We start from the raw sequence: 16,586 nt of genomic DNA, 5'->3' as shown, positions 1-16,586 counted from the left end.
CTTCATCCACCTTACAGCGATGCACATTTCTCTTGCAGCATCTTCGCGATTTCTCTTTTTGAAAGCAGTCGTGGTACCCACTTTCTGGTTATACTTTCTGAAGATGCAGCTGGCTGTGAACGATATTTCAGACAGACCTGTATCGTTCTCTTTCATTATGATCTATCCTGTCTTCCATTATGATCTCAACTTTCTCCGTCAAGGCGGCATTATCAAGGAAAGATGTTCTTTTAGATCTAGAGGCGCCCGTGGTCATCGTGTATCCAGTTTGGAATTGCCGTTTCCACTTGGATACCATCTCATATGATGGCCATTCATCCCCATAATCTTCTTTCAACTTTTCGAGGATCTGTTTTGCTGAATTTCCCTGAAGACGGAGGAACTTAATGACACTCCGTCTCTCAAGTTTGTCAATCATCATACCTTCAGTGATTTACCCTTCCCCCCCCCCAAAAAAAAAATGTTCTAACGAGTCTGTAATTTGCATGGTCAACATACAAAAAGACCTAACCATGAAATAGGGGTTCGTAGTTTGTCACCTTCCAGGTGATTGCACGAACTTTTTGATACCCTTCGTATAGTGCCGTCTATGAAAGAAATAAAATCAATTTCAACTGTTAGCTTTGTCAGTTCCTTGGAGGTTATCATTTGATTAGGATTTAGATTTCTGGGCTTTCGGCATCTAAGGCCATTTAGCCCTTCACGTTTTGAGGGATGACGTCCCTCGGCGAGCACACAATCCGGGGAAAGGGAAGGAAGAAAGGATTGGGGAAGGAAGGAAGCGGCCTGGGACCTATAAGTTAGGTACCACCCCGGCATTTACCTGGTGTGAATGAGGAAAACCCAGGAAAACCTCATTCAGGGTGGCTGGCCTGAAAAAGCGTTTTACAGTGCCCTCACCGGGAATTGAACCCGGGACCGCTCGCACCGAAGGCGAGAACGTTAGTGACTACGCTACGCGGGGCCACAGGCTATCATTTGAATCAGTTACTATGTGGTGAGCTTGCGTACTGCATAACAATGGTCCAGTCCACACTATGTGTTGTTACGAAGGTTGCATTAAAAGACTGGGTTCCAGGAGATTCAGCACTCACCCTACAACCCAAACTTAGCACTGTAGCCTTGGTAACGACAGCCGTGTGGACAGGAGCATTGTCATGCAGTATCCAAGCTCAACACAGAGCGACTAATTCACATTACTATTTCTAATGAACTGACACAGCCAGACATTAGAAACTGGTACATTATTTCTTCCATAGATAGCAGTATACGCCGTAAACGAGTTACTACTAGTGATGCGATATGTGAGCGTCAGGTTGGAAACTTGAAAATACCCTTGTATCAGCTCCACGTATTACAAGGATATGTTGCATACAATAACGTTTTCCACCCAACACTGCCCATTAAGGTTCTGTCGGACTTTGAATCTACAAAGATAGAGGCGATTACATGAAAAAAAAAAAAAAAAAAAAATACCTGGGAAATCAGAAATTGTCCTAATCACCAGCAATAACCTATCTCTAACGCACGCAGACAATGGGCGTAGCGGAGCGTACACTAAAGAGATCGTTCAGGATGCAAGCTTTCTAGGACTCACACTGACCTGAATGTCAGGAAAACCAAAATGTGTCAGAGAAACACTTCAAAATATGAGGAAAGTCCAGGAAATCCGCTATATTTCACAGAAGAATCAGGGATTTTGTTTTCTAGATGCCTACAGAAGATACGAAGAACCCCGTAAAGAATCAAGACATTCGACAGGAAGATGATAAGAAGCAGCCCGAAAGGAAGGTGATAAGGAGCAGCCCGAAAAAAAAAGAAAGAAAGAAATTAGCTTTAGGAATAAAGAAGCTTAAGGACCTCTGAAAGGTGTTAGAACCCTAGTTTTAAAAGAAAAAGGACAAATGAAATTTTAAAAAATTCAATGTTCATTGGTTGTAAATAATCAGAGATATTCCAAATTATGGTAGATCTTTATGTTTATAAATGTATTCAGAACGCGAAAATACAGAAGATATCGTTCGGGTATAATTGAGGAGTTTCATACAATAAGGGCGTAAGTCTGAAACATGCTTTTGGAGAAAAACGATGTTGAAAATTTAAGTAGTTTTTTTTCTTACATAAAACAATGTAATATGCAGCATTTTATTCCGATATTGAATTGAAATGTTACCAGGAGGCTAAAGAAGCGTGGCAAAAGCCACAAATGCGTTTGATGCAAAAAGGGCGTAAACTCTGTTATGCCCTTTTTACATCAAACTCCTCAATTATTGTTTAGTGTTTATTTGTATTTCAGATAGAGGAAGTTTGATTTATAGTAAGTATTGACAATAAGGGAGTAAACTTACGTTGTATTTAAAAAATAAAAAGTGTATTGACCAGCTATGGAGATGGTGGAGGTCGATTATGATAATCATTTTTCTAAACCTAACTATAAATGATACTACGTAGTTAGTGGATACCATAATTTCAGTGTGGATTGAATGGAACAAATGATAATCTGACAATGCATCGTCAGGGAAAAGTGCATTAGCGTTTCATAATCAAGTCGGATACTGGTAATCTAAGCTACATGTGGGTTCTCGTTATTCTAAGGTAGAATAACAACTCCGAGATTCATAAGTGTAATAGTGAAAGTAGTAGTAATAATAAAACTTAAGAAAGTTATAGTTATTCCCTCCGTCATGTACAGGGTGAATAATTTATCTTGATACGCCATTGTGACTTTTAAACTAATAAGTAGAAGTCGCTGTAATTTTGCAGCACGCAAATATCGGCTGCGGAAGTCGTGTAAAATCAGTACACATTTCTGAAATATTGATGGACTTTTTGTTTGTTCCGTGTTGCAGGTAATGTGACAGAATCCTAACCAAAGAACAAATCGCTGTTGTTCCTGCTCGTCTGCGTGGAATGACGTATACGCAGACCCGGAACGATTTTACCCGGAGAGTTCGAAAACCCAGTCTCAAGTTGGCTATCAAGAACCTTGTCAACAAATTCCAGTACTGGTAATGTTGCAGACAGAGAACGTCCAGAATTGTAGAAACTGTGCAAAATGTAAGAGGAAGTGATGACACTTAGACCAACCGCATTTACAGGAGACTTAGGAGGAAGCTTGACATTTCCCAAAGCACTGTGTGAAGAACTCTCCATTATAAGCTGCACAAACGTGCGTACCACATCCAGTTATGTACGGGCTTGAAACTGAGCATTATGAATTTGATAATTTGATGGAGCACATCTCGCTCAGTGAAGAGGCAAAATTTTACTGTGGGGATGTGAATAAACAGAAATAGACAGAGCGACTAGCGTAATAAGCGGTCTTCCAGGACGTTCTTCGTTTCAAACACCTTGAGTGCACTGAAATTGGACAAGATGCTTGATAGCCAACATGGCGAAGACGGGTTTTCAAAACTACGGGTGAAGTCGTTCCCCACCTGTGGATAAGTCATTCCACACAGACAGGCAAAGAATACGGCGATTCATTCTTCTTTGGTTAGTATTCTGTCGCATTATCTGAAGAAAAAAAATCCAAAATTTCGTAGAAATGGATAGGATTTTAGAATCACCGTGTACTCTGCCAGATTAACATTGTTGCAATCTAACATAAAGTTGTATGTTTTCAAATGCTACTACGTCAGATTATTACACTTTAAATCTACATACCAAACGAAAATTTGCAGTTCTACATTTGTTACTCAGTGTTACAAACTAAGGATGCTACAGTAGCACAAGCATCGTAATTTTGAAGCTCTCTACGATACTAATAGCGCAAGTGAAACAAACGTGACAGTGCACATTACGAGGTGGTATTCGAGAGGTACCGGGATCGATATCCGACGCCTCCATCATAACGTATGCCAACTTACTGGATCGAAAACTGGACGTCAACATACGAGATTATATCCACACTTGGCTCATATAATAAACATGTTAGCATGAGGGCAGTTTAGAGTGCAGTCTCATAACGAACTTAACCATTTAATTTAGGTAGAGCAATAATTTGTTAAGATAGTAGTGTCTTAATTGAATAATAAAACTGGAGACATCAGACTAGATAATTACCCAAAACTGGTGCTGTGGCCTTATGACAAAATTAATAATGACTGTCATATTAAATTAGGAGTTAGAACTTTGATATGAGTGAAATTGGTAATGAAGTCAAATAATAGAAGTGTGTTATCGATTCGTAACCAGCATGTACTCACCGAGATTTGATCGGAGAAGAATTAAGAGGTCGAACGTCCTTCTGTGATGGTTACTTCAAAACTCTCTCGAGTTCACTACTCTTGTTGTCCATCTTTTATTCCTAGTTTTTGGTATCGTCATTTCTTCCGCTTACAATTACATTTACAAGAATTTCCTCATGACTCGAAGTAGGAAGTGTTTGTTATTGAGTTGACACACTGCCCATAACGTAAGTTATATTTCCTATTAAAAGGAATGTTTTTTATCCAGACATAGTTTTGAATTGTTACGAGACTTCCTTAATTGTTCTACACATGTGAACGACCTAACAGCACCAGATTGGGAATTATTTTTATTTCCATTTAAAATATGAAAATATACAAAATAATATCAAGGTTAATAAAATATCATTTACCCTTTACCAATTAACTTCATTCACATTACATTATTGTTGAATTCTATGACCATGTGTTACAAAGAATTTCTAATAAATACATAACATTCAGGATTGAGCAAATCAGAAAATGTCTTTTTGTTAATCTTGATGTTTTTCAGACTACATCTGTGTATCTAGGCCATTATTATTTTGGAACACTGCGTCATTGTGAGAGTGTAACATCTGTATCATAAAGTGCACCTGGTCACCGAAAATATCCAGTAAACATTGATAGTACTTCTACCTTTGAGAGTCATAATTAGACTGATGGAATATAGTAAAATTGCGAAACACCAACATAAAGCTCTGTTTAACAGTAAGAAGAGGGAACCTTTTTGGGCATACGCCATATCGACATGACCTGTTGTTGGAAACAAGATGAAATCTGACTTCGAATCATCAGTTCTCTTCGAATCATCAGTAACCCACGTTTTATATTCATAGCATCATTTTTGTTCTACCGCGTTGACGTTTCATAACCCGACCGCTCACGTTGAGATATGCAGCGCTCTTTTCGGATGAATTGTACAAACACGTCGTTTTTGCAGATGCTGATTTGAGTTCTACAGTGAGTTGTACATTCAATCCTAGATGGAAGGAACATAGCAAATAATCAGTATATAATTAAATAGTTGGTAGTGTTTTGTTTGTTTATCAGCTGTACAAATTCACAGCGTGGAACCGTTTGAAAAGTATTTTGGAATAGTACCTACCTGTAACTTTTTTTTGTCATGTCATTTTGATTAAAATGTGTTTTCTTAAGGAAGGGAGGGGGGTTCAATATGTATGTCAAAATAAAGTATGTTGGAAATGTTACAGAGATGAAGCTCGTTTCATGAATTTAAAAAAATGGACATGTATCCCAGCTTTCCCCCCCCCCCCGAAAATTCTGTTCCTAAGGGAGGCAGTTCTGTATTTTAATTTCCCATTTTATATTCATAAGATAGCAAAAGTAAGGAATTTGTGTAAAATAAATTTCTGCAACAATTAGCAGCTTGGTCTTCCTGAGTTTATCATTATATTTTGATTGAAATATATGCCGTAAGGGAACAACGAATATTTTAAATTTTCGCAAAGAATAATAATAACGGATGCACCGTTTGAAATGGATTTATGAATATAATTGGGACTTGGCCGGAGGGAAGTTTCTATGATTTCACTAGCTAAAATGCCCGTTTGTTGTATGGGGTGAATAAGTTTATGCAAAATGTGACCCCCTCCTCTTCCCCAATTTAGTGTAAGCATTTCAATAAAAGTATAATAATATATAGTTCATTGTGGTCACAAATTCAGAAGCACACGCTTCCTTAGCATACACCTTTTAATCAAAAGTGACATGATAACCTAGCTCAAGGTTAACTGTGTTTCAAAATTAATTTTAAACGGGTCAGACCTTTTCACGTGATGCGATCACAGACAATGTTGCTTCAGCAATCAGCCTAGTAATCCCGAAAGCTGTGGATTCGGCATTAATTTAGTTTATTTTTAATATTTTATTTTTAACCTCTTCTCAATCCGTGATGATGGAGCTAAACTTGGACTTCCCGGCATTTGGAGTGATACTATTCATCTCAGCGACCCCGAAAACTATGTATTCAATACTAGTATCAGTTGTTTTCGGAACTAATGTTGGAAGTTTGTGTGATTTTTTTTGATAGAAATTTTTGACTATTTTAAAGATTTCGATTTTGATGAAGAAATAACATGATGTTCTTTTCTTTTCTCATTATAACAGAAAGTAACATTTAATTACTGTGTTTTGAAGAAAGAAAAAGAAAGAAAAAAAATAACCGAAAAATTCAAGAATCGAAGAAATATCAGTTACCGTATTCGATAGGAAAGGAGAAAGTCAAACTCAGTGGACGCAGTGGTTTTTTAATTCCAACGAATTGCTTGTAGAGCTTTAAAGAATAACTCACAACGGCAAAAGTGTTTTAGTAAATATCTTAATGATGTTATCAATACCTATTTTGAAAATGTAGTAGTTGGATTATGTGGAACATTATTATGGTCGACAGTTTAGGCATAAATTAAAACATCAGTTAGTCAAGTTTTAGGAGCTAAAGATACGTTCTATGTAGGAGATTGCACGGAACAAATATATATATAGGGTAACTGGTAATTCGATGCATTCCTTGCAAGGTTATATACTATAAGTACTTTGGAATATTTTCACCTATATGAACTGGGGATCGCAAATCAATAATTTCTAAGTAATTTGCACATGTGTGATTTCTTTGAAATTTGCCGGCTAACGAGAGGTGCGCGAGGAACTTTTAGGTAATGTTGTAACGTACAGCTCGTAACTCTTCACCGTTGCCGTGTTGTAGGTCCGAACGTGAAGTAAGGTGTAGTGGTCCAAAATCCATTACTCCACCTCAGAAAGCAGCGTGGCAGCATCGCATAAATAATTGCTCCTAAGAAATGACTGGGTGATTGAGAAGAGGTGGAATGAAGCCGGTGTGCGGTCAAGAGAAAACGCGAACTATGAAGGATTTCATATCCAGGTTCATGCATCTGTTTGACCAGCATTCGAGAGCGATCGGGTGCATTGCTTTCCAGGAGGCGAACACCTTTCGTTAGCATGCCACGCTCTGGGATTTCACAGAATTTTGCAACGGACCCGGCAGTGATGCATAGTATATCCTGGAAATCAAGTAGTAATACCCCATGCTAATCCCAAATAAACGTGATCATCACTTTAGTCGTTCAGAGTTGAACATAGAATGTCTTTGGTGGTGGTATGTCTGCACGCTGTCGTTGGTTTGACTACGTTTCCCTTAGTTTTCTTCACTCCTACTAGGCGAAGGAAGGGGTGGTACCTTCTAGGAGGCCAAGGCCGGTTCCTTCTCAAATCCTAGATCCTCATAAAATACCGATGTGACCACGAAATTGGAAGTCTGAATCCTTCCCTGAGTCATTCCATTGCATAAAGAAAGAAAGAAGGAAAGAGAGGAATGACAATCGAATACATCGCTTTAATAACTCAAAACGCGGAAATCCGTGTGCAACTCTGATCGACCAAAGTGATGATAACGTTTATTTGGGATTAGCAAGGGGTATTACTACTTGATTTCCAGGCAAAGGGTACCACAATTACCAGGATATACTATGCATCATTGCTGGGTCCGTTGCAAGATTCTGTGAAATCCTGGAGCGTGGCATGCTGACGAAGGGTGTCCGCCTCCCGGAAAACAACGCACCCGTTCACTGCTCGAATGCTGGTCAAACAGATGCATGACCCTGAATATGAAATCCTTTATAGTTCGCGTTTTCTCTTGACCACACACCGGCTTCATTCCGCCTCTTCTCAACCATTCAGTCATTTCCTAGGGGCAAGTATTTCTACGACGTTTAGCCATTTTACTTTTGAGGAGGAATAATGGATTTTGGACCACTACACCTTACTTCACGTGCGGACTTATAACACAGCAACGGTGCAGAGTTACGAGCTGTACATTACCACATTACCTACATAGGTATGCAGGATTACACATGTAAAATTTCATCGCTCTACAATCTTTGGAAGTGGGTTCAAGGTAAAAGTTTCGCGCACCTCGGCAAATTTCAAAGGTATCACACATGTGCAAATTACTCAAACTATTGATTTCCGACCCCCTGGTTCATATAGGTGAAAATGTTCCAAAGTACTTGTAGAATATCCTCTTGCAAGGAATGAAGGAATGCATCGAATTACCAGTCACCCTATAAATATATATATATATATATATATATATATACAGTGAAACCTGTCTATGTTGGCCACCATCGGTTCCATCGAAAAGTGGCTAACTTAGACAGGTGGCCAACTTACAGAAAATAAGTGTGATTTGTGTATTTTTAGAATAGAATTTCTAGTATTACTTGATTGTAAAATTTTAATAAGCATTGGCACGACAGCTACTTATAAATAATGTATATAGAGTAATAATAAAAATATACAGTACTAGAAAATATTACTATAGTATGCAAGAGCGCCGATTTCTCTGTAAATTGGGGGGGGGGGCATTCAGATGCAAAAGGTATATATATGAAGATTTTAAGACAAATTGCACTCAAATTATACCAAATATTGTATACTCATAAATAAAATAGGGGCCACATGAGCTTTGGGGGCCCGGGCCCCCTCGGTTCCCCCCAAGGGTCGGCTCTCTTGATAGTATGTTTAATATAGGGGAAGGTAGTACACAGTGGATCAATTTTTAAAACTTTCAGCATAAATCCATTTAATGCAACTATTACTGGAATTTGTTTAGTGTAGAACATGGACACATGTCTCCACTACATTCGTAAGTAATTTATTAATATGAAGCGCTGCTCTGTATTTTACAGTTACAGTTAACGCTAATGCTTGTAAAGTGATTCACTGTGTACCACCATCGTACACAGTGGATCATACATGCGTACACAGTGGATCAAAGGAACAATGTATTGAAAGTAATGAATAGAAACCGTATGATAGGGGCCCATCATCTGAAAATCTCCAAATCTACATAAAATTGTAAACATTATTGTCAAAATCTTTATTACTCACAATACAAAATAAATTTTAAAATTCTAAATAAAAGTTAGAATCGAAGTATTACAAGCATCTTAATAGCATAGTATTAATTTCAGAAATTGATTACCAAAATAAACAATACAAACGACTGTTATAAAACAAACTTTTTAGACAATTAAATTGATATCTTGTACGAAGAATCTTTGATTTTGGATTAGTAAATTTAGTAGTTATGCACAATAGCATAATCAATTTGTTATAAAATGGAGAATTTAACTTTCTGTACTGAGTTCAATTAGTCTGATTATGCAAATTATTAGCTTCACTATGACGACAAAAATATATGTCCAGCTCGACAATATCATCCTTTGAAACTTCAAAAGATTAGCGGAGATCAATTCCATGGAACTCTACCGGCAACCTGATATTAACAGACAGTATTTTATTCTTCACAATAAGAGGTTTTGGAATCCGTCTTACTATTCAAATATTGCGTGTGGGTGAAATATCTGGATTATTTGGGTGGACGAAACTTTCGTGTATCTTCTCACTTCTTAGAAACGAAATCTAAAAATCATTTTCTTTATTTTATCCGTTTTGCTTCAGATTGCTGCTGAATTTGAATCCTTTTATTCACTGGCTTCTTTCTCTGTTATTACTTTCTTGGATGTCTGCCCTGTTCTAGTTCATGTCCAAGTTGAAAATACGTGAAAGGCTACAGAATTTGGGATATTTCGTAGATAAGTTACGTAAATTACTAAAGAATGCCTCAACATTGTGTTTGTTGAATGACATCAATCTTGAGAGTCTAAGATTGACGCTATTCAACACATCTTCGGGATTTCGAATACTAAGATCTTTATTACGATTCACTCTAGACCTGAAATTTTGCTTTTTTTCCACTAAGCAGGTATCGATATATTGTTCTTGTCAATTTCATATGCCAAACGCCTCACGGCAACGTAGACTAAGACATCTTGTTGCACATTTTTATGTATTTCGGAAATGAATGCTCCAACTCTGAAGTGAATATTTGTCGTACAGAATAATTTGACGTCATTTTAACATTGTCACCTGGTACTTTTTTTTTTTTTTTTTTTTGACACATCTGCTCAAAGTTGTGTAAGCAATGTTCTTCAATTTACCAACGCTGCTAATAGAATATCCCTGCTCCACCACTAATTGCACTGCTTCTCTCATCTAAATAAATGTCTTTCATGTTGCCTTGCGTATATTTCCTTGTGGTTAAACCATTAATCTGTAACGTGTAACATGATATTAAAAGCTCCGTGAAATGCCAATAGTATGACTTGTTTCTAAACGAGTATGCCAAATACATTGACTTCTATAAACACAATGAGGTACAGAGGGATCAGTCCACTGTGTACCACACCGATGTGATCCACTGTGTACCACACCGATGTGATCCACTGTGTACTTGTTGGTGTCAACCCAAACAGTTTCCCACAACAAGGAATTATTAAAGTAGAAGAACAAAATAAACAATGCTATATTACAAATACATTCTTACCTACCTCCCGTGTCCGTGATATCCTAAATTACAAGATAAATCACAGCGTCAGAGCATTCACTCCTATTACTTCATTTTTTACTTCAGCATAAGGAAAACAGATTTTTCACTTCACCACAAATGAGAAGCATCCATTGTTGTTGACATATCGTTCATAAGTGTGTAATGTGAAAACAGAATAACTGACATGCGCTAGGTGAATTTGTGCAATAAATAAATGAATAACGCCTTCTGATCCACTGTGTACAATGATCCACTGTGTACTACCTTCCCCTATATGCATACATTTCTCTTCCAGAAAACTAGTCTGGTACATTGGATTATTCGGATTGAAAACACAATAACACAAACAACCATGAAATAGAAGTGTATGTTCGTAGTTTATTGAAATTGATATTATAGCACACTGAGTTATTCAGATTGAAAACAGGAAAAGCTAAGTTATACATTGAGAAATTCATATGCAATTTATATGACTTCTTTTCAGTTGTTACTGAATGGTGGTTCCTTCTAGACATATTTGCTTTATTCTTTTTGGCAGATATGCACATTCTAATATTGTAGTTAACTACCTCTTGTTAATGACCTAGAAGTGTTTCCCTCGGAGCAAAAGATGTTTTGAGAAAATCTTGAGGGAATTCATATCTCAAAACCTCCGCTACCTTTTGACATGCAGTCAGATGCCAATAAATGACAATTGAGCTTTAACCTTGAGAATTTTCCGGAAGCTTCCCACTGATGAAAGGAGCCGATGTAGCTAATGGTTTTGCCAAAACAGACAGGGTAAACAAATACGTACAACCATTTCCTGAATTCCTGTACGTGCTTTTTCTTATTCACACCTTCCTTCACCACCCTTTTATGAGGGTAGTGTTCTGGCCATTGACCTCCAAGAACAAATCGTGCGAATCTATACTTCTTTATGCCCAGTCACAAATACAGAAAATCTGCCTCTCATATGGGAATACGAAAGAGTTAAGAAAAATAACAAAACTTTATTTTTCGTGGCCAAGATACGCAGGTAAATTTATCATTACCATCATAGTGTAAACATTGCTTCAGTGTGGCCAACTTCCAAGATAGACAGGTGGCCAACTTATAGAGTAGTAAGTAACGAATGTCTTATGGGAAAATGCAGGTTCAAGACGAACTAGGCCAAGATAAGCAGGTGGCCAACTTAGAGAGGTGGCCAAGTTGACAGGTTTCACTGTATATATATATATATAGAGTCCCAAATTTCACTTCCACCCGTACAAGCGAGCGACGTCAAGAGTGGTATCGTGAAGCGTGAGTCACTGTTGGATGAGCCGAAGAAATGTAAAGGCGTCAGTTCTAAGTGTTCAAGATGGGATGGGGCGAGTATGAAAATCGTGTGGTCGTGATAACATTGCACAAGGTAGGCAAATCACCAGGAAAGATTTTCAGAAGCTGCAAATTGGTTTAAAAAAAATGTTTACTGCACTATCCAGCAGTAGCGGTTCGTGGTCTGTAGAAGTACCGGTTACAATGTTGCAATATCAAAGGTATGTAGTTACGCGCAAGTGTTCCCCTCCCCCCAGCATTCTTGAGTCTTATCCAAAAAATATTCAGGAAATATGAAGAGGAAAGTCCTTATAAGCTCCATTTGTATATTTATTGATTAAAGTGTATTCTCTAATATTGATTTAATATATAAGTTATTTCCTTTTTTTTTTTCAAACAACCACTATCAATGTACGTTTATACACTATTTATATACAAAAACTTCCACGTTCATGTTATTGAACAAGAGATAAATCGAATATATAGCATGTGCTGTAAGCCATGAATGATATCGTTAACCCAAAAAGAAGAAGAAAAGCAAGAAAATTGCATACATTCATGCACACAGTTAAACAAAATTATTTAAATAAGTAAACTATGCATTATTTTAGAATGGAAGGTCTTTCTTCGTTCTTTTCGAGCTTCAAATTCTTCTATGACTTCATTGAAATCTGAAATGCTGCTCGCCAAGTTTTTCTGAATAGAAAGCATCGCTACTGCAAATATTTTCCGCTTATTTTCTTTAAGGTACAGAAACACCTCTCTCCTCCGACAATATGCATTTTGTTAGCATTTCTTTGTATGAATATAAGGAACAGAGTTCATTTTCAGTAACTACGTATTTTTGTCTGCTGTTCTATTATAAAGAAGCATGAAATTGAAAATGAAAATGAAAAAAATGAAAATGAAAAAAATAATAATAATAGTTAACATTCCAGCAATTTAGGCTAAAGAAGACAGATGAGTATTGAAAGTGAATAATTTGAGATTAATTTTTTATGCTCTCCGCCGGAAATTGAACACGGGATCATGTGCACGAGCGACACACAGCTAGGAATTAGACCAGTGGTAAGACATTCTCTTCTTCGAGTCTCGATCGCCCCCTCCCCCCAGAATAGGATATTTTTTATTTTAAAAATAAAATCTATTGACTTCGAACGACTGCCCTCCCCCAAATATTCAGCTTGGATCCGCCCCTACCACCAGATGCACCTGTATTTGCTCTTTGCGAGTTTCTGTTTGGTGACTAACTTCTTTCTTCCAAGCGTCTATATCTCACTCAACCTATCAATTGAGTCAAGCGCTGCCAAAAGGAGGAATTCGTAACTACTACAGAAGCTGACTATATACCAGTTGCAAACGCGTAATACGGGAGGATAGCAGCGATGCAAGAATAAATCCACTTCCTTATGTTAAGAGAGAGGAGCTCTCTGCCATATGCTCAATGTTACTGCTTCCAGTGGCAACGCTTGCTGCCACTGGATTTGTATATCACTCTCTTTCTTTCAGTTTTTTAAAATTATTTTCTTAGAAATGCATCAATACTGTTTTGCGCTCAAGAGCAAAGGTTTATTTTTTACTGATACCTACTTTAATACTTAAAAATATCTTTAGTATTAAAGAAATATCCGGTTGCACAACCATGTAACATATAGTACCAGCCGCCACTGCTATCCAGTGCTTTGTTAAGACAGGAACTGTGAAAGATCGCCCGCGACAAGGAAGATCACGCACAGTACGAACATCGGAACTTGTGAAAGCAGTAGCGGCACGTGTCCGGCGAAATCTAGTTAGGAAACAGTCAGTTATGACTCGTGAGCTAAGGGTATCTAAACTGTGTCTCGCACGTTAAGTTGTGACCTGGGACTCCATGCTTACAAGCAACGCAAAGGATATCTCCTGACATAAACTGAAGCACCAGAGGCTCCTTAAAGCAAAGCGCTTACTTAAGCATTACGCAGCAAATGGGCGTCGTCGAATCCTTTTCACTGATGAAAAGATTTTCAGAATTGAGGAGACTTTTAATGCCCAAAGTGACAGGATATATGACACATCCTCTAGAGAAACTGGTGGAAAGGCTCCAAGGATTCAGAGGAGTCAGCTTCCTTCCTCAGTTATAATGTGATGGTGTGTGAGCTATGAGGGCACAACTGAGCTCCCATTTCTGAGAAGAGAGTCAAAATGTCAGGCAAAGTGTACCAGGAGACAGCGCTTGAGAGACTAGTCAAGAATCACATTGACACCCTCTTCCATGGACAGAACTGGAGCTTCTAGCAGGACTCAACTCCAGCACACAAGGCACAGACAACCCAGGAGGCTAGAGGCAAATGTTCCGGACTTCATTGCTACTTCAGAATTTCCGTTTGCAAGTCCGAACCTAAACCCTTTGGACAAAATGTGCTCCAAGCTTCAGGAGATGGCTTGCAAGAAGAGCCATCCCAATATTAAAAGTTTAAAGCAGTCTCTTCAGAAGGCAGCTGCAGATTTTCCATTTGATGTGTTGCGTAATGCAATTGATGAGTGACCACAAAGACTTAACAACTATGTGCATGCTAATGCTGGCCATTTTTAATAATTATTTGTGATTTTGGTTCATAATGCAGCCATGTAACTCATGTTATTAGGATATTAAAATATCTACAATTTTATGTCAATGTACTTACGGGATAGTATTATGGTAAGACTATATAATATTGTTTATTGAGGTTAAAATTCGAGGGTGGGCAGTTAAAAATTCAAAAGTTTTCTCTCAAACATATTTACACGATATAACAGTAAGGAAAGAAGTAATTCTGTAAAAAATGAAGTTTTACCACCGTTAATCTAATATACTCAAAATTGCCGTTAGCATATATTATTTGTAAACTGAACAAATATTATTCTAGGTTCTAATAGTATAATTGAAGCTCACAATGTTTCCCAACGAAGAGCAAAATGCAAGCGAAATTAGAAATGGTATTGTATTAAGTTACTTGGTTTGATATTGTATTGTATTAGTTCCTGAGCGGTTTTCTTGCCGCTCAGTTCGAATTTAGACAACCCGTAAAACACATGGCAAGATGTATAATTTACAGGCACTGGATTAAGTGCTTAAGTTGACATCGTGGGTTTGTTGGGTTGCATAACTTATACTTCCTCGCATCCAAAGAAATACCAGTTCGAAAACCATGGCCAGCTCCTGATGCAGATAAGATTCAAAAATGAAATGAAGTCTTTCAGTTTATGCCCCTTCGGCTAAGGGAGATAGACGATTAAGGCAAGTGAACAATTATGAAAAAAAATGGTGGAATGAGAATGTGCGAGAAAACTAGTATCCTGGGAAAAAAACATGCACACGATGTTGTCCACCACAAACTTACTTGGTAGTGGATCGAACCAGCGACCCTAAACACCAGAGGTAAGTGTTTACCACTGTGTTCCTGAGATAGGATTTACAAGTAGTGAGTGTTCTAAAGGCACTTTTTAATTGCAGAATCCACTACAGGAGAACAAAGGTAATAAGATAAAAAGTTACCAAAAGCCGAGAAACCGGAAATTTCCTAACTTTTTTCAAAAGTTCGCTTTTTGTGGGAGAATTTTTTTTTTCGCATTGAGTTTAAAAATCACTTTACAGAAGTTCTTCCAGGGAAGTGGAACAAAACTACTACGTTGAAAGCCATCCTCTATTTGAGATAAGCTTTAAGTTACGGTCACGTAATAGATAATTTACACTAGACTGATATTGGGACTCAAGAAGGTTTATTACTGCTATGATATGTTTCTGATTCTGTTTTGTAAGACGAACGAATTTTGCTTCTAGTGAAGCTTGATTTAAGAATATATTGAAGAGAAAGCTAAATGGACAGTTGCCCTTATCTTAAATAGATTTATGAGCAATGTATCAGCAATCATGAATATCCCTTATCCAGGTACTGTAAACAAATGTATATATTTGTATTATATTGATTGGAAATATCGAAATCAAATTGTTAAATGTATTTTATATGTTGATATCTTTAGACTAAATTTTTAATGTCACATAAATCTTCTATATATTTTGAGTATTAATATTATCATAATTTATACTCAACAGTTAGGATGCCAACACCTATGAGGCTAAGAGACTTGATTCGGCAGATACGAGCAGCAAGGACAGCAGCGGAGGAAAGAGCCGTTATTAATAAAGAATGTGCATATATCCGTTCCACTTTTCGAGAAGAGGACAGCGTATGGCGTTGCAGAAATGTGGCCAAGTTGCTCTACATCCATATGCTAGGGTAAGTTTCAAGTGGATACACTTTCTTAATCTTGTATGAATATTTGTTAAACATAGTCAGAACCTTGTTTACAGAAGCAGTTGTAATGACTGTTTACGCGCAGTGGAAGACTATCCTTGTATTCTGTGTTGAGTGATCCTGTGATTTATATATATAAAACTCTTAGAAATATTGCAGCAATTGGGGCGCAAGCGGATCTAGTGCGAGGGGTCCTTGAGTCGATTCGAAGTTAAGTGAATTTGAGGTGGGCAACGTCGTGTCCATGGATTTTCTCGGAGTTTTCCCGTTTCATAGTCATTCACTTTTATTAATTAACCATCTTCTTGTATCTTACAAAGCATTAATAATAATAATAATAATAATAATAATAAT

General features: G+C 37.4%; 1 protein-coding gene across 2 annotated transcripts in view; it reads left to right on the top strand.

Moving 5' to 3' along the window:
- AP-1gamma (adaptor protein complex 1, gamma subunit) overlaps nt 1-16,586 on the top strand; it is a 161,258-nt gene that overhangs the window by 70,726 nt on the left and 73,946 nt on the right. For both annotated transcript variants that reach the window (XM_081745020.1, XM_081745019.1), the window contains one exon: nt 16,031-16,214. In XM_081745020.1, coding sequence (XP_081601146.1) covers nt 16,031-16,214 — 184 coding nt within the window. The remainder of the gene's footprint in view (nt 1-16,030; nt 16,215-16,586) is intronic.

Source organism: Thermobia domestica, chromosome 18 (assembly GCF_964235325.1).
Source record: "Thermobia domestica chromosome 18, izTheDome1.hap1.1, whole genome shotgun sequence".
Lineage (NCBI taxonomy): Eukaryota > Metazoa > Arthropoda > Insecta > Zygentoma > Lepismatidae > Thermobia > Thermobia domestica.
The sequence above is the reverse complement of the archived record's forward strand: the minus strand, read 5'-3'. Positions and strand labels throughout refer to the sequence as shown.